The sequence below is a fragment of the Pararge aegeria genome, chromosome 1, assembly GCF_905163445.1.
Source record: "Pararge aegeria chromosome 1, ilParAegt1.1, whole genome shotgun sequence".
Classification (NCBI taxonomy): domain Eukaryota; kingdom Metazoa; phylum Arthropoda; class Insecta; order Lepidoptera; family Nymphalidae; genus Pararge; species Pararge aegeria.
Genome location: NC_053180.1, coordinates 13,707,915 through 13,732,003, shown reverse-complemented (window position 1 = coordinate 13,732,003; position 24,089 = coordinate 13,707,915). Strand labels below are relative to the sequence as shown.

General features: G+C 34.6%; 3 protein-coding genes across 3 annotated transcripts; 2 read left to right on the top strand and 1 right to left on the bottom strand.

The window, feature by feature from the left end:
* Positions 1-570: 570 nt before the first annotated feature.
* On the top strand, positions 571-17,004 carry LOC120632054 (the record flags this gene model as incomplete). The annotated part of the gene is made up of 11 exons (XM_039901861.1): positions 571-1,401; positions 1,679-1,901; positions 2,211-2,430; positions 4,993-5,237; positions 11,393-11,622; positions 12,186-12,396; positions 13,036-13,099; positions 14,473-15,250; positions 15,502-15,721; positions 15,810-16,029; positions 16,791-17,004. Coding segments are annotated over exons 1-11 (3,456 nt in total), but the record flags the coding sequence as incomplete, so codon positions are not given.
* Positions 17,005-21,100: 4,096 nt separating this feature from the next.
* Positions 21,101-23,124, top strand: LOC120637693. The gene is made up of 2 exons (XM_039909648.1): positions 21,101-21,295; positions 22,400-23,124. The coding sequence occupies exons 1-2, from the start codon at positions 21,115-21,117 to the stop codon at positions 23,104-23,106; spliced, it is 888 nt and encodes a 295-aa protein (XP_039765582.1). The 5' UTR covers positions 21,101-21,114; the 3' UTR covers positions 23,107-23,124.
* LOC120637677 (protein ALP1-like) lies at positions 21,294-23,589 on the bottom strand. The gene is made up of 2 exons (XM_039909624.1): positions 23,139-23,589; positions 21,294-22,339 (listed from the first exon to the last, which is right to left on the bottom strand). Exons 1-2 carry the CDS (start codon positions 23,435-23,437, stop codon positions 21,454-21,456), a joined length of 1,185 nt encoding a protein of 394 aa, XP_039765558.1. The 5' UTR covers positions 23,438-23,589; the 3' UTR covers positions 21,294-21,453.
* Between the last annotated feature and the right edge of the window lie 500 nt (positions 23,590-24,089).

Below are 24,089 nucleotides of genomic sequence, written 5' to 3'. Positions count from 1 at the left end.
GCCAGATTTGCCTTGCGCCCAACATGTGTCGTAGCCATTTAGCCTGAAACCTTACTCCGTAAATGGGCTAAATTTCTGGTGCAATTATTTTATAAGATGATAGATTAAGAAATTTTCGCGTTCACAGATACAGGAAAACTATCGATTCGAACTATCTGTAAGCATAATTTCTTCAAGAACGGTTTAGCTATGAAGCCGTACTACTGTACCAAAAGAAGCTTTTTTAATCCCGCAGAGCGTTTTCCATCTAGACGGTTGAGCCGTATACAGACACTACTGTATTTAAGATAATGTTATAGTCTTAGTTTTATTACTATTATAAAATGTATAGTATTGGTTAGATTTGTCCTAGCGTCTATTTATGGAATTAAAACATAAGTAGTAAATAGTTCGAGAGAGCAAACCCATAGTATATTCAATTATGTAAAAAATTAACATGCTATCTCCTAAATTATATACAATCAGCTTACAGTTTTTATCTATAACAGTTAGATATAAATTTATAAAATTAAATACGATATAAAGACAGACTTATATAAATTTTAGTCAGTCTCTTTCCTAAAATTAACAATGGGCACACACAAAAGCGTATTTGTTTTACTCATTGCGATTCTGATAACTGGAATACAAGGAGCAAGGATATTAGCATACTTCCCTACACCATCAATAAGTCATCAACTGGTTTTTCGACCGCTCACAGAAGCATTGGCAGCGCGTGGTCATGAGGTTATTGTTGTCACTACTGATCCCGCCTTTCCGAAAGGAAAAGCTCCAACAAATTTAACAGAAATCGACGTCCATGATATATCTTATGAAATTTGGAAAGGCCTTTTTATACATCATACAGGAAACAAACGGGATCTTATGGTGCAAGTGAAAGCAATTTTTGAAAAATGGACAAATATTTTTTATCGCCAAGCACAAACGGTGGAAGTAAAAGAAATTTTGAAAAAGGATAAAAACTATTTCGACTTGTTGCTACTTGAAGCATGTAATCGCGTAGTTTTGGGATTCGCGCATAAATTTGATGCTCCAGTTATTGGTATTAGTTCTTTTGGGGGCGTAGCAGCACAATATCATATAATGGGAGCTCCTACACATCCATTATTGTATCCAACAGCTGGAAGGCAGAGACTGTATAACCTTTCTCTATTGGAAAAAAGCATTGAACTGCTAGGGCATTATTTACTAGACTTTTTGTTTGCCGACTCTGAAATATATGATTTTAAAATATTGCAAAAAGTTTTTGGAAAGGATACTCCGAACTTTCCAGAGTTGAGGAAAAAAACCCAGATGTTATTTCTAAATGAACATCCACTTTGGGCTGACAACCACCCTGTACCTCCAAGTATTCTTTATATTGGTGGAATACACGCAACTAAGTATAAGGAATTACCAACGGTAAGTGCTTTACCTTATATTTTCTTTCAATATTTATTAAAACCCAAGTTATTGCGTTCCGATTTACGATAAAGAACCAATTGCACTTCCAACAGGATTAAATTAATAATAAATTACAGAGTGCTTTTTCTTTTCACTATTTTTAGTGATAAAATTACTGAAAGCAAACTATTGATACAAATGTTATATTTTATAAATTATTGAAATAAAGATAATGAAGATAAAAATATATGGTTTATTGATAAAATTGATGATTTATACATATTTGATTTCGCAGGATCTCAAAAACTATTTAGATTCTTCGAAACACGGAGTAATTTATGTTAGTTTTGGTACTAATGTGTTACCATCATTGCTTCCGCCTGAGAAGATTAAGGTGATGACAAAAGTTTTTTCTGAACTACCATATGACGTTTTGTGGAAATATGATAAAGATGTTTTACCAGGACAGTCGAAAAACATAAATATTTCTAGGTGGTTTCCACAATCGGATCTCATTAGTAAGTTACTTCCTTGTGTTATATTGTTAAAGCTTGTTTCTAAGAAAGCAGTGAGCAAACGTACGAATGATCTTCTAATATTACATGAAACATGAACATCTGCACGGCTATGCTTCTATAGTTTTACACGCACGCTACTATTACTTAAATTTTTTACACAGAAATCTATGTATAATATATACAAATAAATTTAAAATAATAATATACAATTTTTTGCGAAATTATTATTTTAAAGTGGCGTCAAAGCTTTTTATTCTCAGTTAGAACTGTTATGTGCAATAGAAATGCAATGTTATTTTTTGTTCATAGGACATCCCAAGATCAAATTGTTTATTACTCAAGGAGGTTTACAATCAACAGATGAAGCTATAGATGCTGAAGTTCCTATGATAGGTATTCCAATGTTATTAGACCAATGGTATAATGTTGAGAAATATGTTAACCATAATATTGGTCTACAATTGGATATAACGACTTTGAATGAACAAAATTTTAAGGAATCTATTGAAAAAATAATTCATGATGAAAGGTAGGTTACATTTTAAAATATATTTTTATTTAAAATTACTTCAATTGTACACATATTATAATCTTATTGTACATCATCATCATCATCAAAGCTCTACAGCCCTGGGTGGGCCTTGGCTTGGTCAAGCATATTTTTCCATTTGAGGCGGTCAGAAGCTGCTTCTTTCCAGCTCCGAACTCCCAGAACCCTCATATCCCTCTCAACTCCATCACTCCACCGACCCCTAGGTCGTCCTCGGCTTCTACGCCCCTCCAAAGTGCCCTCCATCAACCTCTTTGGCGCTCTCGTGCCATCCATGCGTTGCACATGCCCTGCCCATTGCATTCTTAACAGTTTGATAGTTCTGACGACATTCGGTTCTTTAAATAGTTCGTATAGCTCGTGATTATACCGAATGCGCCAAAAACCATTATTCTGCATAGCACCAAACACTCGTCGCAAGACCTTTCGTTCGAAAATGAGCAGACTGTTTTCGTCTTTCTTGCTTAAGACCCAACATTCTGCGCCATATGTAAGTATTGGCCGGAGCAAGGTCTTATAGACGAGTATTTTCAGACTTCTCGACAGAATCTTTGATCGAAGATAAGGTAAAAGTCCAAAGTAACATTTATTTGCCGATGTGATTCTCCTGTTAATTTCAGATGATATTTCGTTGTCCGCCGTGACAAGAGAACCAAGATATACGAAATCCCTAACTGTGGCGAAGGTGTTCGTGCCAATTTTAATACTTTCTTCGAGTGGGGTCTTTTGGACGCTTAAAACCGGCATGTACTTAGTCTTATCTTGGTTGACACACATTCCCGCTGCTTGGGTTGCACTCTCTAGTGCTAGGTACGCATTGTTCAGGGCTTGTCGAGATCTGCTTACAATGTCCAAGTCATCGGCGTATCCTAAAACCTGAACAGATTTAGAGAAAATGGTGCCGTCTTTTTCAATTTTTGAAGCTTGCATACATTTGTCTAGCACAATATTAAAAAGCAGGCAAGATAGCGCATCACCTTGTCGCAAACCGTCATTCACCAGAAAGGAGTCCGAGAGGTCTGCTTGGATTTTTATTCTGCAGTCTGTTTTTTCGAGGGTCATTCTTGTCAAAGATATCAATTTCGGTGGTATGTTGATGTCTTTCATGGCTTGGATTAGGAAGCTTCTATGTACACTATCATAGGCAGCTTTAAAGTCTATGAACAGATGGTGGGTGTCGACATTAAATTCTCGAGTCTTTTCCAGAATCTGCCGCAGACAGAATAGTTGGTCGGTAGTGGATCTATTTGGCCGGAATCCACATTGGAATTCCCCTAATAAGGGCTCAGTGTACTTTAATAGCTTGTCATACAGAACATTTGCAAAGATCTTATAAGCTACATTGAGAAGTGAAATACCCCTGTAGTTAGTGCACTCCAGCACATCACCTTTTTTGTGTAATGGAGATATGATCGCTGTTTTCCATTCATCGGGCAATCTTTCCTTACTCCATATTTGATCTATAAGAGTATGAATTTCTTTGTGAAGTCTCGGTCCTCCGTATTTAATTAGCTCGCCTTGTATATTATCAGAACCAGGCGATTTATTGTTTCTAAGGCGCTGGATTACTCGTTCAACGTCTTCGAGGGTTGGTCTCGGTAGCTCATTATTACCGATATTTAGGTCAGGTTCGGGAGTGGCTGCCAGGGGTTTAGGAGTATTTAAAAGATTATTGAAATGTTCTACCCACCTTTCCAAAATATCTTCTTTATCATTTAAGATGTCACCTTGTTGGTTTCTGCATGCGATTGTTGTTGGTTTAAATTTTTTACGTCCCTTATTTATTCTTCCGAAAAAGTTTTTTGTTTCCTTTTGGTTATATTCCCTGCTGAGTTCTAAAAGTTCTTGCTTTTCGAAGGCTTTTTTCTTCTTTTTATGTAACCTTTTCTCTTCTCTTCGTAGAGTTTTATAAATTTCTTTCTTGCTCCGGGTGTTAGATGACATCATATTATGCCATGCCACATTTTTCTTCTTTGTTACTTCTTGGCATTTTTTGTCGAACCACTTAGAACGCTCTGTGTGTTTTTGTACGGTGAGTGTCTCCTCTCCAGCTGCATATAGTACGCTTTTTAGTCGACTCCAGTGCTGTTCAACGTCCTCGCTATATCCAGGTTCTTTATCGATTAGTAAACGGTTTACAGTATCAATATATTTCAATTGCACGTTTTTGTCACTTTTTATCGGTTCTATATTGAGTTTGGATATTTTTGTCGTTTTGCCATATTTATACCTAGAGATGCGAGCGCGTATTTTGCAAACAACAAGGTGGTGGTCAGAGTCTATGTTTGCACCTCGGTGCGTCCTTACGTCAAGAAGGTTAGAGAAATGCCTAGAGTCTATTAGAACATGGTCAATCTGGTTTTGAGTTCGGCCATCAGGAGATATCCAGGTTATTTTATGTATATTTTTATGTGGGAAACATGTACTGCCTATGATCATATTAAGGGAGCTTGCCAGATTAGCCAGCCGTGTTCCATTATCATTGCACTTGTCATGAATCTTATTGTACACATATTTAATAATTATCATATTTTATTTAAGCTACAAGAAAAACATTACAAGACTGAAGACAATAATGAGAGATTATCCAATAAAACCACTGGATAATGCTGTTTGGTGGACAGAACATATAATCAAATACGGAGGAAATCACCTTAAATCACCAGCTGCTAGCATGTCTTGGTCAGAATACTATGAACTTAAACTGGTGCTAATTATACTCGTTATTTTAGTAGCCATCTTAGGTCTATTAGGTTGGATTATGAAATTAGTTTTTAAAATTGCGCGTAATATATACAGAACAAACATCAAGTTAAAAATATATTAGACTACGTATCAAAAGATGAAATTAAGGTGTATATATGGAAAAATTAATTAGTATTATTTATAAAACATTTTATTATAAATTATTATTTATAATAATAAGTTTTATAAATTTACAAAAAAATACTTATTTATTAATAATTATGTATATGTGGATATTTGTGGTAGTTGTATATGCATTAGTAGTTGCTTAGAATAGTTTTAAAATTAAATAGAACGAAATTTGTAAAATAACGTGTAAGCTAATCTCAAATGTAGCATATTAAGTCTTAATATAATTATTTTAAAGGAAATATATAAAGTTACATAATTTGAAACAAATCTTGTTGTATAAGACTTTTAACGATTATGATAATGGATAAAAAGAAATAATTTGAATGGTAATTTTGATTGGTCATAGAAGTAGTTGAGCTAAGATAGTAACAATATTGCAAAGGTTGGTATAAGATTAATTATAAATAACACAAAACACTGGTAACAAAAGACTTAAAATGAAAAATGTTATAATAAATTAACTTCGACGTACTGTATAGTTTAGCTATAGTAATTGAATTACTATTGCACACTCCAGTGACGCAATATGGTTGACTATGGACCTAATTATTTATGATAACGGCGATATCTCATTTTATTGAATGATTAATATCATATTTTTATCTGATTAGGAAAACAGTTATTGCAATAAAAGTACCTAATTATAATACTAATGGAATATTTCTTAAGTATCATACCCATTTTTATTTAACAACCCATTGCCAAAATAAAATCCAAAACGTTATATAATTTTTTTTAACATGAGTTGTATAAGGCAGGATTGTAGATATATATGTAAAGAATACTTACCTATAACTGATTTACGATTATATATTTTTGTATATTTCATTATAATCATCACAACAACAGGACCTTCATTGCTGGATATCTTTTGTTCGATTTTCAATATGCTAAGGTTTGGTGCTGCTTGTATCCAGTGATTTTCTATGACTAGTTTTAAGTATTTTGTCCACCTTATATAAGTCTACTAACACCGCGCTTTCTTTGAACCGTTGAACTTGGAACTCCAACGTCCATCGGCCCTCTGAGCTATGTGCAGTGTGCACCACCCATTGTTATTTCAGCTTTAGGATGACTTTGGTTCTTCCACGGATCGTTAGCTCATTTAATTCGTACACAAAGCTTTCTCGAAAATGGTGGATCTGGACAATTATTAATATATAAGATAATGAACAATTATTTATTACTAGCTGTTGCCCGCGACGTCGTCTGCGTTTGATTTTGTTTTTTGATGTCGCATTCAATTTAGTTGTAGTTCTAAAAAAATTAAACTATTCTGTATCGCTAAGCCTTAAATGAGGGGTTTGCTGTTGTCCGCTGAGGAGTTCTCTCATCTATCTCCTACCACATTCATCAGATCTACACAAAGTTTGGGCAAAATTAAACACATATTATAACCTCTATAGTACCAAAATATTTATTTAAATCGGTTATAATTTGTCGGAGATATGATGTAAAATCGTCAAACACTTTCATCCCCTCCCCAAAGGAACCGAGCTTAGTGTCGGGATAAAATGTATTCTATGTTACTTCTCACACTTTCAAAAATATGTGTACAAAGTTTCATGAGGATCGGTAAAGTAGTTTTCGCGTGAAAGCGTAACAAACAAACTTACATTGACATTTATAATATTATAGGGTAGGGATAGGGATAGGGATAAGGATAAGGATAGGGATAAGGCAGGGATAGGGATAGGGATTGGAATAAGGATAGGGATAGGGATACGGATAAGACAGGGACAGATTTTAATCGTTTGTCAACTTTTTTACTTATATGGAAAAACCTTTTAAGCATAGGTCAACTGAGCTTTACTCATTTTATTGGTCTTGATGATAAGTAGGTAGACAAATATCATGATAATTATCCCTATGACACCAACCTGATAAGGCCGCTTTTGCATGCAAACACTATTTACTATTCTTTGTTTCTTATGTTATTTTTGGTTTCGTTATTATAAAGTTATTTTAATGATCATCTCAATCATCACTCTGTTGCTTTTATAGCTGTAGGTCTTGCTTAAATAGGTTTTTTCACTTTATAATCATCACGCATTTTAATTTTTTTTAACGACCGAGGGCCAAATTCTTTGAATTAAGTAGATTTTGGTAGTAATGGCATTTTAATTGTAATAATATTATTAGTTTAAATTTACTTAAAAGAATGCCATAAACAATCTAGAAGATCAAACTAGGGATACAATTATAGTTTCGTTATAAATTTTATGCGCCCAGCCTTCCGAAAACCTCGTTAAGCCTAAACCTCGGTTATTATTAAGCATCGAATAGTTATCGTTAAAAGCTTAATTCGATTGGCCTAACTGAGAGCGCCTATCGACTGAACGATAACTTGGAGCATTTCCACATTAACTATCGTTCTATTCCGTACATTATCCTAGTTTGTTTGCGAATCAGTAGGGCAGCTAACCGTAGAATTTTGCAATATGTAGCATGTAAAATTTCGAATGAAAGCACCTAAGATACTAAGTAGGTACTAAGCTTTCAATTTGGTAAGAACCATTCAGAAATACAAAAATCTCATGGCCTTGCCGTGGATCGAAGCCGGGACTTTTCATTTTTAAATGTCAATCTAAAAATGAAAAGTCAATCAATCTTGCACCAATGAGATAGTCAAAACGTTATTGCGAAATTCAACGATAAGCTGCTCTACTAAAAGTATATTCTGAGAAAAGAACTTAATGAAGTAGTTAACATCGGTAATTCTTAATAATGATTGATAATTATTATATATCATTTCCCATTAATCACACCTACCACAAATTAATATTAAAACCCGTTGCCGTGCGTCAGTCTCGTAAATCTTTTTTTTTTTGTGTTTTGCTTTCCTGTATATTTTAGGATTTTAAGATAAAAGATAATAATGTAATACTAAATGCTTAGTTTGCTATACTCCGCGAATAGCTAATTCAATTAAAATTAATTAATATATCGTGGGATTCCGCAAAGTAACGCCTACTTCTATCCGACATTGTACGTGAGATAATTAACAGTAATATCTGTATCTCTTCGTTTTTAAATTAGGAAGAGTTATGTAATAATACGGAATCACATTGGAAGATGTCAGAAGATCTTGAAGTGTGGGAGTCTACAAGAGAACTATATGTTTAGCGTCGGACATGCATTCGTTGATACAATTACGACGATGATGATTTTCGTATACCGAAGCCAGTGTCACGGCAGCAATACCGGGATTTTTCTTAATTACAAACTTTATTATCGCTGCTAAACAAATTATAACCTATTTGATTCTCTAAGCTAACTTTTGGGGCCAGTGTGGCAATGTCACCTTTTTCCAACAAAAATAAATAAGTAGTCCAGCCCTTTTAAAATTGTTGTATGGTCAAGTATGTTTTTGTTATATTAAATAAAGTAACATGAAAGTATATTTTGACCAGATTTTAAAAACCGGTATTTCGTTACAGACTAATTATTTTTCACCAGAGCTGGTGTTTTGCAAAGCGTTAATGATATCGGATTAAAATCAAAATTTGATATTACACCAAACAACTTAGTGTATGTAAGTTCAAATTGTTACTTTATTTGTACGAGCATGAAGTGTACAGTTACTGTTGTATTTAATTGCAAATTGGGATTTGAACCGAGGATCTAAATTTTGTACGTTAATTCCCAATAAATCCCAATAAGTTAGATTGGTAATGATACAATATAACGTTTTCCAGTTTTCAGCGTTAGCTATAAAACATCAGCTGTTGTTCTGAATTATCATCATTATTAAACTTTTACGGGCTCAACACAGGGAACTGGTCTCCTCTAACAATGAGAATGGCTTAGGGCGTGACCAATTGCGGATTGGTAGATTACACACGCCTTTGAGGCCGTTATGAAGAAATTTCAGGCATGCACGTTTCCATACGTTTTCTTTCACCGTTAAAGGAAGCTATATTTAAATTGATAAATTTAAAAACGTACATCATTACTCCGAAAAGTTAGAGGTGCGTGCCGGGCCCGAAGCCCTAACTACTAGACTATCACCGCGTTTGAGTTGGTTGTAGTTTGTTTAAGTACTAAGAATACTCAAGGTATCATGTAAACATGTAATAAAATATTGTTTCCAAAGTTCAAGTTTTCAAGCCATTTCAATGCCGTTTCAGACTTCATAGTACAAATCATAGTACTTCTGAAATCATTCGATTTAAGAACATTAATTTACATGAAGCACTAAGTTTTAATGTAGGCGCCGGCTGCAGCCAAGCCTTGTCCGCAGCATGAACACCACATGGTGTAGCATATACTGCTTCATTTGAAATGTTCGGGACTTTTAGGATCCGTGTCTCCTCCTTATCTCGTACGGGGCATGGCTCGTTCCTAAAATGGTCTAGCATCAATAATCCTTAAGTTTGCAATTAGTACTGCATGCCTTGAATCCGACGCAAAGGAATGTCACAATGTCTTACTATAAAGTTAACCATTTTTTTCTGGCTTTTTACTAGTTACAAACCAATATAAGTTCGTTTAGTTTATTGGGTCTACACAAAATGAATGAGGTAATGATCTGAGTGGACGTTTAGTCCTCTTTTATGCGTTTTCAATAGTCACTTGCGCCCAATTTAGCAATAAGGACAACGTCAAGGAGATGCTGTTATTTTTCAGTGTGGTGAAGAGTACCTTCTCTTTTACAAAGTTTGGCTATTATAAAGGTTTATTTGTCAGTATATTGTTATAACCGCTTAGAAAAATTAATATAGTACTCAAATCTATCCTAATATGTGTATTATTAAATCAAAATTGTACAAGCAGGAAGGGGACTTAATTTACAATCATGTATTTGGATTCCAGAGGCCTAAGATTAAACAGCATAATACAAGAAAGTAGTGCCTGATGTACACTAGCCATAGTGTTAGTGTACCATCAGGTATTACTGACTGTAGCTAAACAGCTGTAGTCCATATTATATTAAACAAAAAAAAATTGTATTTCCGAGGAGGAAGTATTTCGCCTGCCAGCCTTTGACTTTTGATTTTTTCTAGTATTATTTATTACATGTACAATTATTGTTGATAAAGATAAAGAACAATATGATCACATAAGCATAGTAGTAAGTATACCTACATAGTCAAGCAATCCAAATGCAATGCTGTGTGCTGACACACCTGGTCATACCTCATAATCATCAAGATCTCATAAACCCTTTACCTGCCCACTACAGAGCGAGGGTCTCTTCCCACAATGCACGTTGGCTTGGTGCAAATTGGAGTACTCTAAACACCTTTGAGAACATTTTAGACAACTCTTCCTTGCTCACGATGGTGTCCTCTACCGTTAAAGCAAGTTTTATTTTAATTGCTTAGAACGCACATGAATTAGAATAATTAGAGATGCTTGCTGGGATTTGAACTCGGCCCTTCGCAAGTGAAGTCAAAGTCCTACCCAATGGGCTACAACTGATTCGGTCCGTTAGATGGGTTTATGATTACAATTTTAAGAATTTTAATTATTTATCCATTATATCTTGTCACATAAACCTTGTGTAATTTGTGACTAGGTGAGTTACCTAGCTGCAGTTAATGATTTTCCTCTATTATGAAAATTTTTTGCTTAGTTTTTAAACACTATAATTACACCTTAGCATTATGCAGCAGGATACCAACCTAAAAGAACATTGTAATTTTGTAAACGGTATATTTATTATTTTTTTGAGGAAAACTTGAAGTAAATGTAATTCAAGTGGATAATATCTTGACTGTAGCTAATTTGTTAAAATTACCATAAAGATAAAGTGGAATTGTTAATTTTATTTACTGAAAATTCTTCATCATGATAACAAGTGCAGTGTTTATTATATTTTCGTTACAAGCATTAATGAATTGTTGTGAAACAGCGAATATATTAGGAGTATTTCCGACACCTTCACTAAGTTATCAAATAGTTTTTCGAACACTGATGATTGAACTTGCAAAACGTGGTCATCAAGTTACAGTAATTACTACGGATCCAGCTTTTCCAAAACAGGAAACCCCTGCAAACTTCACTGAAATCGATGTCCATGATGTTTCATACAACATATGGAGAAAATATATGTTGACAGCTGAAGAAAATCCGCTACATCATCAATCAGCTATGTCATCAATTTTTGAAAAACAGTTCCAATCAGTTGAAATACAGGCACTGATTAATAACAAGGATAAAAAGTTTGACTTACTATTTGTCGACCATTTTATACGACTAGCTTTGAGCTATTCCTACTTATATAATGTCCCAGTTATTTCATTTAATTCGTTTGGTCCTTCATTTGGAACTTTTGATTCTGTTGATGCTGTAAGCCATCCTCTAATTTTTCCAATTGTTCCTTTAAGAAAATTTCATAATCTAAACACCTTGCAAAAAATTTCTCAATTTTATGAATATTATGCAACTAAAATTGTCTACAATTCTTACGAGGAAGAAGAAAATAAAAAGTTAAAACGTATATTTGGTCCTGAAATAGCAGATATAAGGGATTTAAAAGATAACGTTGACATGACTTTTCTAAACACTCATTTATTTTGGGATAATAATCGTCCTGTATCTCCAAATATTATCTACATAGGAGGAATACATAAGTATCCTGTAAATGAATTATTACATAAGGTGATTTAATTATAAAAATATGTTTGATATATTTTTAAAGTATGGTCAGTTATATAAGCACTCGAAATGTACATTCTACATGTACAATTATTATTTTATCAATCCACATTAATTCATTAATTCCTTGATGTTCTTTTAATTCAAATCACACGATAGGTCCTGTGTATGTGCTAATTCATTGTTTAACAATTCAATTATGTGAATTCAATTATGTGATTGACATATGAATTTCAACATTATTTTTTTTACAGGATCTTCAGTCGTACTTAGATCAATCTACTAAAGGTATTATTTATATGAGTTTTGAAAGTAACTTCACAATGTGTTTTATTACATTGGAAGAAATTAAGCTATTCACTGACGTTTTCTCTGAACTTCCTTATAACGTGATATTAAAATGGGACAACGACCTACCAGGAAGTCCTAGCAATGTCAAAATCGGAAAATGGTTCCCCCAGGCGGGTTTGTTGAGTAAATAGATCTTTTTTTATCATAATTGATGAATATCTTTATAGCAGAATATGTACGCGGTGAAAATAGTGTATATAAGTAAATAATCATTCATGACTGTATTCATATGTCATTTTAAAAATAAAGCGTTTTTTATTACTATACATATTAATGAAAGAAGCATTTTCAGGACACAAACATGTAAAGGCATTTATCACTGAGGGCGGCTATCACTCAATGAGTGAGGCAATAAATGCGGGTGTTCCTCTTATTGGTATTCCGATGTTAGCTGAGCAGTGGTACAATATGGAATTATGCCATAAGCATGGCATAGGCATAAAACTGGTTCTGAAAAGTTTGACTAAAAAAATGTTAAAAAGCGCAATTGAAACAGTAATTGGAAATAATAGGTATACTTTTAAATACTAATTAGATTAGTGGTTATCACAACTATTTTACTCCTCGAAATAGAAAAAATTTACTTAGGCGAGATTACTAAAGAGATAGGTATCTCTTAAGTCTTATCTATTATCTAATTTCGTTGTTAAGAAAAAGAACAAATATTTCGGAGATTTAAATAAAGCGACAAGTTAACATAGTATTATCTTTTAAATAAAAGCTATTGTTTCAGTTATCGCAATAATATTATAGGAATTCGTAACCATATAAATGATCAGCCCCAGACGCCTCTAGAGCTTGCAGTATGGTGGACTGAGTACGTCCTACGGCATGGCGGAGCAAAGCATCTGCGATCTGAAGCTACGCGTATGCACTGGACTGAATATTATGAACTAAATCTAATATTCATTTTGCTTTCTATAGGTTTTTCGTTACTTATTTTTATAATAAGTTTCATTAAATTTATTGTTAAGAATCTATTTTATAATAAAGTTATAAAGGTTGACTAATTTTAATAAGCACTTTTTTATATATCTCTCCACGATACAATCAATATTAAAAAAGCCTAGGGAAACAAAAATACATTAAAGAGATTATAGCTGGTTGTCCGTGACTTTCTCCGTGTTGATTAAGATTTTAAAATTATCGTGGGAATTTTTACTTTTTAGATATATTTATCTAGGATGCAATCCAACTCCTTCAAATTTTTGTTTAACGGCGTAGTAGGCGTCCACACTTTTTTGGTTGGAACTGTTTCTTAGTTAGTCCGACGCCTGTTTCCAAGATGCAAGCATAGAATTATAATAATTATAATATTATTATAATATTCTTTGCAAAATTTATTGATTTTTTTTTTTATTTTTTACTTTCAACGCCAGTAGCGATATATTTATATTGCTTCTGGCGTTGAAAGTCCTTTTTTACGAAAGTTTTGACGAAAATCAATTTGTACTGCAATATGGTTAATTACATTGGCAATATATTGGTAATAATGGCTTACAAATAAAAGATCGATAATATGTCTTAACGCGGATTTTTTAAAAACTATTTTAGGAAAAACAATTCCATCATACATTATGTTAAAGTAACTCTTACAGTTTTTGTACCGCACGCCAAAATAACTCGAAGATGACAATTTTTTTTTGACTTACAATGTCTTTTTTGGGATATACTCCTAATTGAATTACATCTTTAAGCCTTGTTAAAGATGAAAGCTCGCCACCAGTTCAAAGAGTATACATCTACGTACAGTATACATTTATCTAAAGATAAGTAAAGTTTATTCTTTATTTAAAACTAGCTGTTGCCCCTACTTTTCATCTGCGTTTATAATAGTTTTTTTACACATCCCGTGGAAACTGTTTGTCTTCCTGGGATAAAATTGTTACTTTCCGTCTTTCTAACTAACTCTATGCCAAAAATCAAGTCTATCGGTTGCCTAATTAGATCGTGAGAGAAAGATATACAAACAAACATAATCACTTTTGCGTTTATAATATTAGTATTAAATTAAAATTAGTATGTCAACAAGCTGTTAAATTTTAATTTAATCGTCAATTTATACTAATTTGCATACAGACTTACTTTTTGTTATTTTTAGTGAAAATTATCAACTTCATTACAAGCTGCCATAATGATTATAAGACGTGTAATATGTTACCTTTGTTTGTATGTAATAATACGTTATAGTGAAACAGCAAATATATTAGCAGTATTTCCAACGCCATCAATAAGTCATCAAGTTGTTTTTCGACCGCTGATGCATGAACTAGCAAAACGCGGTCATCAAGTGACAGTGATTACTCCAGATCCTGCATTTTCTAAAGACCAAATTCCTGCAAATCTCACAGAAATAGACGTCCATGACGTTTCTTATAAGTTAATAAATAAATATGTTGTGACAGCTAACGGAGACAATAATAACATAATACATCAAGTCGTTACAATTTTATCAGTGATGTTCTCGATTTTTGAAAAACAATTAAAAACGGCTGAAGTGCAAAAATATATTAATGACAAAACCAAAAAAGTTGATTTATTATTTCTCGAACATTTTGTACGCCCTGTTTTAAGTTATTCTCATTTATACAACGTGCCAGTTATCGTATTCAATTCGTTTGGCCCAACATATGATGTATTTAATTCAGTTGATAGTGTTAAACACCCACTCGTCTATCCGGCACCGCCTTTGCAAAAGTTTTATAATATAACAACATTGGAAAGGTTATATCAATGGTATGTTTATGGTATAATGATCTATAAAATCAACTTCTTTCTTGAGAGGAAAGAAAATGAACAGCTAAAAAGAATATTTGGTCATAAAATACCTGATTTAAGTGATTTAAGAAATAATATTCAGATGACATTTCTTAATACGCATAGGATGTTGGATAACAATCGTCCAGTATCCCCAAATATACTGTATGTAGGTGGAATACACAAAAACCCTGTACATGATTTACCAAAGGTAATTATTACTATTCTCAGCATATGGAATCTTTTTATTTTTAATATATATATATATTTCATTGTAATGTCTAATAAATGTCTAAACACAGGTAACGGGTTAATTATACTACTGAAATAATATTGTGTAGTTTTGTTTTTTTTCCGTTTTTTTAACAAAGCTTTTGGTGGTTTGCTTGGTGGCACTGGATGATAATAAATGGATGCACATTTCTGCATCAAGCCTTACAATTTTTTATTTTATTTTTAAAGGATCTACAATTGGATCTAGACGAGTCAATCCAGGGTGCTATTTATATAAGCTTTGGAAGTATGATTCTCACATCATTATTTAATCTGGAATTTATTCAATTATTAACTGATGTTTTTTCTGATTTACCTTATAATGTGTTATTAAAATGGGACCATGATATACCAGGATGCCCTAACAATGTCAAAATAAGGAAATGGTACCCTCAATCGGATTTGTTAAGTAAGATCAAAATAAACATTTATTTATCACGTGTTGTACATAGGTACTTGTAGCAGATCATTATAATATCCAAATTTTTAATTTTCAGGGCACAAAAATGTCAAATTATTTATAACACATGGAGGATATCAATCAATAAGTGAATCTATAGATGCGGCAGTTCCTTTAATCGGTATCCCGATGTCATTAGATCAATGGTATAACATCGAATTGTGCTTAAAGCATGAGATATGCGTCAAACTGGATTTCAAAACTCTAACGAAGGAAAAGTTAAAAAACGCAATTGGAACCGTAATTGGGAATAAAAGGTTAATATTATACTTTGGATTACTGTTCAAACCCATATTGTTCTATTTAGATACTTAGTTGCTGTTCTAGCTATAAGCATCTTCGGCTCGTGCGTCATCCTCGCGCATTAAGTTCTTTTCGTCCATCCCCGTGACTTCAGTAGCATCTTAATGTTGTAATTAAGCCTTCGGTCCCGATTATTATTGCTAGCACAATATAACGATGGACAGAGATTTACTCCGTCTCCTTTTATATCGTTTCCTATTTCTTCTTCAGACTCAGTCATATTTAAAATAACGTATTACCTTCTTCGGCTCAGATGACGATAACTGGCTACGTTCCTGCACCGATGGCAAGCTACAGGTTCCATACAGTCGTACGAAATATTATAGTAACTCTTTAATGGTTAATTGTGTCAGACTGGACTTCCCTACCTGCTGACATACCTCAAGGAAACTTCTTGAATCTTTTGAAAAGTAGTTTGAACTTTTTTTTTATGTTAGCAACATTATAGTATTTGTAAACAATATGTATTATATAATATAATAATTGTACCAGAATTGATATGACCTAAACGTGCTTTTAAGTTTCTATATTGTTTCTGTTCTCTTTTTGTATTTTGGTTTTGTGTGTGCAATAAAGAATTCAAACAAACAACAAAAAAATCTTCGAACCCATATTACAGCAGCGTGGAGGTTATGCACTCGGCAGATGGTCTTTGTTATACTGAGTAAAATTTTGGGCGTATGTTTAAAAACTTAATTTTGTGTGATTGTTTCAGTTATCGTATAAATATTCTCAAACTTCGAAGACTAATACATGATCAGCCGCAGCCGCCTCTAGAGCGTGCAGTGTGGTGGACGGAGTACGTGCTACGGCATGGTGGTGCAAAGCATCTGCGATCCGCAGCTGCGCATATGCATTGGACGCAATATTATCAACTAAATATAATATTATATTTGCTCCCTCCAACTTTTGTACTAATTTTATTAGTTATTTATTTTGTTAAACATATTTTAAATAAATTCACTTCAATATTATAGTATATTGATTTCAATATTATTTTCATTTCTAAGACCCATTTGTTTTTAACTGATTTCCAGAATTGAGTTGCTTTTAGTCCTCATCTGCGTTGGAGCAGGGGACAATTAAAATGTAAGAGTAATAAAGACTTTAATTCGTGCTATTGCTGACGACGTGGCTATGCATTATTATGTTGTTATAGAGGTTCTTTAAATTTTTTTTACTGCTATAACGTTTAGCTCCACACACAGACGAACGAAAGGACGGACAGACGGACAGCAGAGGCTTGGGAATAGAATCCCGTTAGCACCGTTCGAGTATGAAACCATTAAAATAACCTCTGTACCCTAACACGGGAGTCGGGTTGACATCCCACTGAAAAAAAAATTAACTACTCTTTGTAAAGTGGACTATCATTTAGCGCTATATTCTCGTACTCAAAATAATTCCAATATATTTTTCTAAGAAGTATTGGGGTCGCGTTCAACTCATAAATCAGAGGAAAGCAATTTGCGTTCAACATAATATTGGCCAATATTTATCTGACGTCCCATATTTTAAGTGACCGCATCTGCATACATTTTCAATACATCGTTTCTAAATTTAAATAATCCTAATATTTATAAGCTGATATAATACATTTTTGGTTATTCTTTCGTGCAAGAAGAACAAAGCCGTTATAGTTGTATTTACAGCGTAAACGAATCATTTATTATTAAAGATTTCGGAAAAAAGTGATCTTATCTCAAAATTTTAAACAAAAATAATTAAAATATTTTGAAAACATGACGATTATCAATGCAATAGCCACGTTAGTTACCTCTTGAATTAATTTTATTTGAATGTATCAAGGTTCATCATTATTCAAACACAATATCACTCTCCTAGGAAAGAAATTCTCTCTTTGCTAGGAGAGTATTTCTTGCTGCAACAAATTTCAAATTTCTTTCTTTTCTTGTACCAAGCTTATGTTCGATCGTGCTTGGAATACTGCTCTTATTTATGCCCAGTACCAGTTTGATTGAGGACGTGGTGAATCGTCGAGCTTGAAGACTTCATCATTATCTCAACCTTGTAAAATTCCAATGTTGTTTATAGGTTTTTTGTAATTATTTTCACAAACTACGGTTTTGGGACGCTTCCGAAGACCCTGACTCATCTTTAGCGCTGCTAGTACACCAACATCCATAAAAGGATTTGCCCGATAATGAGCACGCTGAGCAGGCGGGCTGGTCAACGGAGGGCTTAACTGATCGCATCGGTCTGTGTCATTTGTTCTGTGTAGCCAACTTGAAGATGAGATTGGCAGTTTGGTAGATTGTCTGGTACTAGCCCATTCCTAACACCCTACCACACCAAGACTTAGTAGAAAAGATAAAGATTGAAAGTACTCTATATAATAGATGTCACAGTCATATCACACACACATATCAAACTTTGAAGTTTGAGTGCCGTCCCAAGGACACGTACGAAGCGCTTTTCTTCCTGGCTTTTAATACGCACTGCAAAATGTAGCATACCTTTCCAGCTTTAATTTTCTTCACCAATATGAATAGGAAATGACCTTCAAGTCAAGAGTGAATAGGCATTTTATCGGCAAGCGTGTTTCTCCTCAGACTTACTACAACTGTTACTTTAGCTAAGTTCTAGTTTTAGAAAAAAAAACTTTGAATGCTTAAAATGACACAATAAATATTTATTTCAATTTTGCAATAAATAAATATACTACGACAATACACACACCGCGATCTAGCCTCAAAGTAAGCGTAGCTTGTGTTATGGGTACTAAGACGGCTGATGAATATTTTTATGAATAATATACATAAATACTTAGAATATACATACAAACACCCAGCCACTGACAAACATTCATGCTCATCACACAAACATTTTCAAGTTTTGGGAATCGAACCCACGGCCCAAGCTCAGAAAGCAGGGTTGCTGCAAACTGCGCTAATCGGCAGTAAAATAAGATAAATCATACTTATGCAATCGTAAATAATAAACTTAATAATAAATCGTTCTAAACGAATAAAAAAACTTCTCGATGAAATAACTTTAGCCTCTCATAGTATACAACCTCATTAGTAACATTTCCATTGAATTAAAATGGAGTAAATAGATCTTTGAATTTATGTGCTGACCTGACCTGTTTTTCTCAAGTGTCATGTTCGCAAGATAAGTGTTCTTAAGTGGTGCGAACATATTCCGTTAACATTATAACTTTAAGGATCCATTTTTAAAAATAAAACTATCTGTGTTTTCTATTTGTAATTTTACTTTGTAAACCAAAGTTAAATTTGAAGATATGAAGTTGAGATATGTAGCGCAACCTTGTGTCATCTTATCAATTTTTTATGGCAAGGTCTTTAATGTATGTAATCGGCAGGTAATATTTTACATAAATTTTGTATATTTTACTCCAACAACCAACCAACCGATATGCTGATATTGAGAAATTGAGAAATGCATAGCATAGCACTCTAGCAAACATTTATAAAATTTTAGCCCTAAATTTTACACACAAGAAAAAATATTGGCATACAGGTTAGAAGCAAAAGAAAAAAATACATGGTAGAGCCAAACATAGACCAGCACAGCTTTAAAGTGGCTAATAAACGTTAAGGCACGATGCAGACGAAGATATTTTTTGTTGCTAACAACGTGCGTTGCAAAAAGGAAAATAATTTATAACACTTGTATCTATGTCTATCTATTACTTTAAAGAAAACAGTTAAGATTATGGTTGCTCCTATTGCGATTTATAATTTATAATTTGTATTTATCACATAGAATACTGAGTTTTAAGTGCATAATATTTATGTCTATCATTTATTATTTTTCTTTTTTTTTTTTTAAATTATTAACAATGCTTAAGAATAAATTAAAAACACTATTAAAAATTTATAAAAAAAAAAACTTCCACCCTCCGCTTGCGGGGCTTTTGAATGCCCAAGCAACCGGTGGTCAGGGCTCCAGAGTGAGAAACCTCCTCACACTACGCGCCGTTTCAAGGACTACTGCCTTCTGTATCCGACTTTTGATCCAACAACCAAGCGAAAGCTTCTTGAGATGTTGGTCAAAGCTTTTCGCGAGAAGACCATTGACTGAAACGACTATCGGAACAACAACGGTCGACTCATTCACATTCCACATGGCGGTAATCTCGTGAGCAAGGTCCAAGTATTTAGATACTTTTTCCTTTTCAGCTTTCACCAGATTATTGTCATGTGGAATATTTATGTCAACAATTATTGCACGGCGCACTGATCGATCGACTAGCACTATATCAGGTCTATTAGCTGTAATATACCTGTCAGTGATAATCGTTCGATCCCAGTAGAGCAAATAAGCAATTTAATAATAAAAAAAAATGTCACCTGCCACCCGTCGAATATGTCAAATTTTTTCTCAGTTATTTATTACAACAAAATTATAATATTTTACACAATTTTAATACAAGAAATCAAATAGTAAACAATAGAAAAAATAATTAATAATGTACAAAATTGAAAAAAATGAGACGCGGTGGTGGCAGAACGAGATGCGCACAACCGAGATCCAAACATGAGTCATCGTCGTCGTCGTCGTCGTCGTTGGATGAATTTAAACCCCACCAACATCTGCGGGGGATGTGACGCCTCCTCCAGTACGAAGGACATGCAGGGGCGGCACCACGCGACGACATCAATATAAAAAGGACGACGACCATTCAACATCGGCTAGCTTGGAGCAACAGGGGCTACGGGCTCCCGCGAATGCTCCCGTTAGGGCCGCCGTACACGGACTGCTTCAAGCAGTTGAGACCGACTGCTTAAAGCCGCGACCGCGCAGTGAACTATAGTCATTCATTCGCTGCCGTACACACGACTGCTCGAGCAGTCGCGACCGCTTCAAGCCGTCAACTGCATGATGAAATTCCATCGTGCCGTCGACCGCTCGCGAGCGGTTGCGAGGCATACACCGACTGCTCGAGCCGTTGACTGCGCTAGAGCAGTCGACAGCTCTCCGACTTCCCTCTCCCCCCCGCCCTTTGCGGCCTCGCGGCGTCTGTTTTCTCATTTGCCGGCTGTTTTTTGAACATGGAGGGCGTGTGCGATAGTGATGCCCTTATTAGCGCAATTAAAACGCAAGAACTTATTTGGAACTATAAACTTAAGGAACACAGCGACAAAATAAAGAAGAACAATGCATGGGCAATTATTTGTGCCCAAGTAATTGAGAACTTTGATGAAAAACCAGTTGAAGAAAAAAATCAAATCGGTAAGTAAAAAAGTCAGTCATTTAACACACACATTTATTATTTTATTTATTATTAAAAAACAGACTGGTAACAATATAATAGTTGTTTTGCTTCTTATTATATTTTTAATATTTAAAAGAATACAGAGGCTATGTTATACGGACGGCGCCCTTTTGATTTATATCATATTCCATTGCCAATCTAGTTTGCCTTCTTCGCTCACAAAGTAATTAGCAAATTCTTCACGGATTGTTGTTAACATAGGTCCACCTGGACGAACTTGCTGGGTTGAATGTATTATAGAATAAGGAAGACCCTCAAACGTATCCTCAAATTTATTTCCATCTCGTTGTTTTACGTAGTTGTGAAGAACACACGATGATTTTACTATATCCACTGCGAAATCAACGTTGACGTTGAGTGGTCTATGAAAGATCCGCCATTTATTAGCTAATATGCCAAACGTGCATTCAATATATCGCCTCGCACGTGATAACCGATAGTTAAAAATTTTTTTTTTCTCTGGTAAATTCTTGCCACCATATGGACGCATTAAATTTTCCTGCAAGCTAAACGCTTCATCCCCAATAAACACATTCGGTAATAACGGTCCATTTTGTGATATTGCAGAAGGTGGAGGTATATTTAACTTTTTTTCTTGTAACATTTTATATAGACAACTCTCTTCGAAAATAGTCGAGTCAGCGTGCCTTCCATATGAGCCTATATCCACGAAAGTGAACATATGATTACTATCACATACTGCTAGAAGTATTATCGAAAAATAATTTTTATAGTTATAATATGACGATCCACTTTGCGCGGGTTGTATTATTCTAATATGTTTGCCATCAACGGCACCGAGGCAGTTCGGAAACTGAGCATTTTTTTTGAAACCATTTATTATGTCTTTCCATTTATCTTTAGTTAGTTGTTCCATACACATATCCTTCATATGTATCCATATATTTCTGCAAACATCCCTCACTATCTTACCTATTGTTGTTGATGCTATTCTAAAACTATATTGCAAATCCATAAATGTACATCCAGTTGCCAAATACCTGTAAAACATATTTATAAATCAATCAATTATACTAACTTATATTTTTTTGTTGTTACAGCCATGTTAATACAGAAAAAATGGAAAACATTAAGAGATGGATACACCAGATATGCTAAAAAAATTAAACCAAAGAGTGGTTCAGCAGCCCTCAACATTCGGCCATATGCATATTATCAGCAGATGTCTTTTTTAAAGGCAATAATAGAAGATAGACCCGACAAAACAAATAGTTTACAAGAGAGTGAGCACACTGAAATTACGTCCGGAGAAACCGAAAATGGTCAAAATAAAATACCCAGAGAAAGAAACAAAAGAAAATTAACTACTAAAATCACAGATGAGAACGTCTTAATTGAAAAATTATCCAAACGTTTAGATGAAAAAACGCAGAATTCGCGCATTGATAATGAAGATGAAGATAAATTGTTTTTACTATCATTAGTTGGCGAATTCAAAAAAATTAATGAGCATTATAAATTAGATGCTAAGACCGAAATACTTAACGTAGTGAAATACTTTAAAGGGATGACAAATCACACATATCCTTCGAGTTATGGTGACAGGGGATATTCATCGTTTAATGATTATCGTGGACCATGGGGTTATAATACTGGCCCCTCTACCTCTACATCAGTGCCTGGTCCCTCTAGATCAGCAACCGGCCCCTCTACATCAATGGCTGATGACCAAAATTCTCAATTTGAAGACCTTTCATCATGTTCTGTAATGTCCGATGATGTAATTTCCAATATTTTTAATGAATAAAAATTTTAATAATTACTATATATTTTTCTTACCTCAATGTTACTGCTAGTCTTTCTTCAGGTTCGATACTTCTCCTCATAATTGTGTCTTCCCGTTTAATGTGAGACTTTAGTATATTATACAATTCATCAAACGAAGACTTTGACATTCTAAAATAGTTGAAAAATTTTTCTTCATCACTTCTAAGTTCCATAAACAAATGATGGAATTGTCCACGTTGTTCTCTTAATTGCAAAATTGGATGAACCCAAAATTTTCTCTTTTGACGTCGCCGCCGTCGTCTCCGCCTGAGCAGGAGCAGCAAAAGCAGTGCTTCCTCGTCAGAATCCATGACTCGACTGTGGTAGAAAATCAACTGCTCGAGCAGTTGAGTCGTAGCTCGAGCAGTCAACAACCGACAGCTCAAGCAGTCGACGCCGACCGCTCGAGCGGTCCGTGTATTTCACTCAGCCGCTAACTGCTCGAGCAGTCCGTGTACGGCGGCCCTTACCGGTGGTGTAGTGCGTCGCATGAGATGGTCTCAATCCATCAATGAGAGCGTCATGCGTGCGTACTATGGGGCGACAGAGGGGGGAACTTACCTCGCTTCGTACCGATTAAGTGCATAATTATTATTAGGTATTAGGTTGTATCGGCAAGAAACTATCAGAGTCCACGGTAAGAAAATTGGCGTTGTTCTACCTCCTTCCCTCCAATAACAAGTTAAGCCAACGTCAGTTCCGTGATCAACATTAAGGGCCGCCGTACACGGACTGCTTCAAGCAGTTGAGACCGACTGCTTAAAGCCGCGACCGCGCAGTGAACTATAGTCATTCATTCGCTGCCGTACACACGACTGCTCGAGCAGTCGCGACCGCTTCAAGCCGTCAACTGCATGATGAAATTCCATCGTGCCGTCGACCGCTCGCGAGCGGTTGCGAGGCATACACCGACTGCTCGAGCCGTTGACTGCGCTAGAGCAGTCGACAGCTCTCCGACTTCCC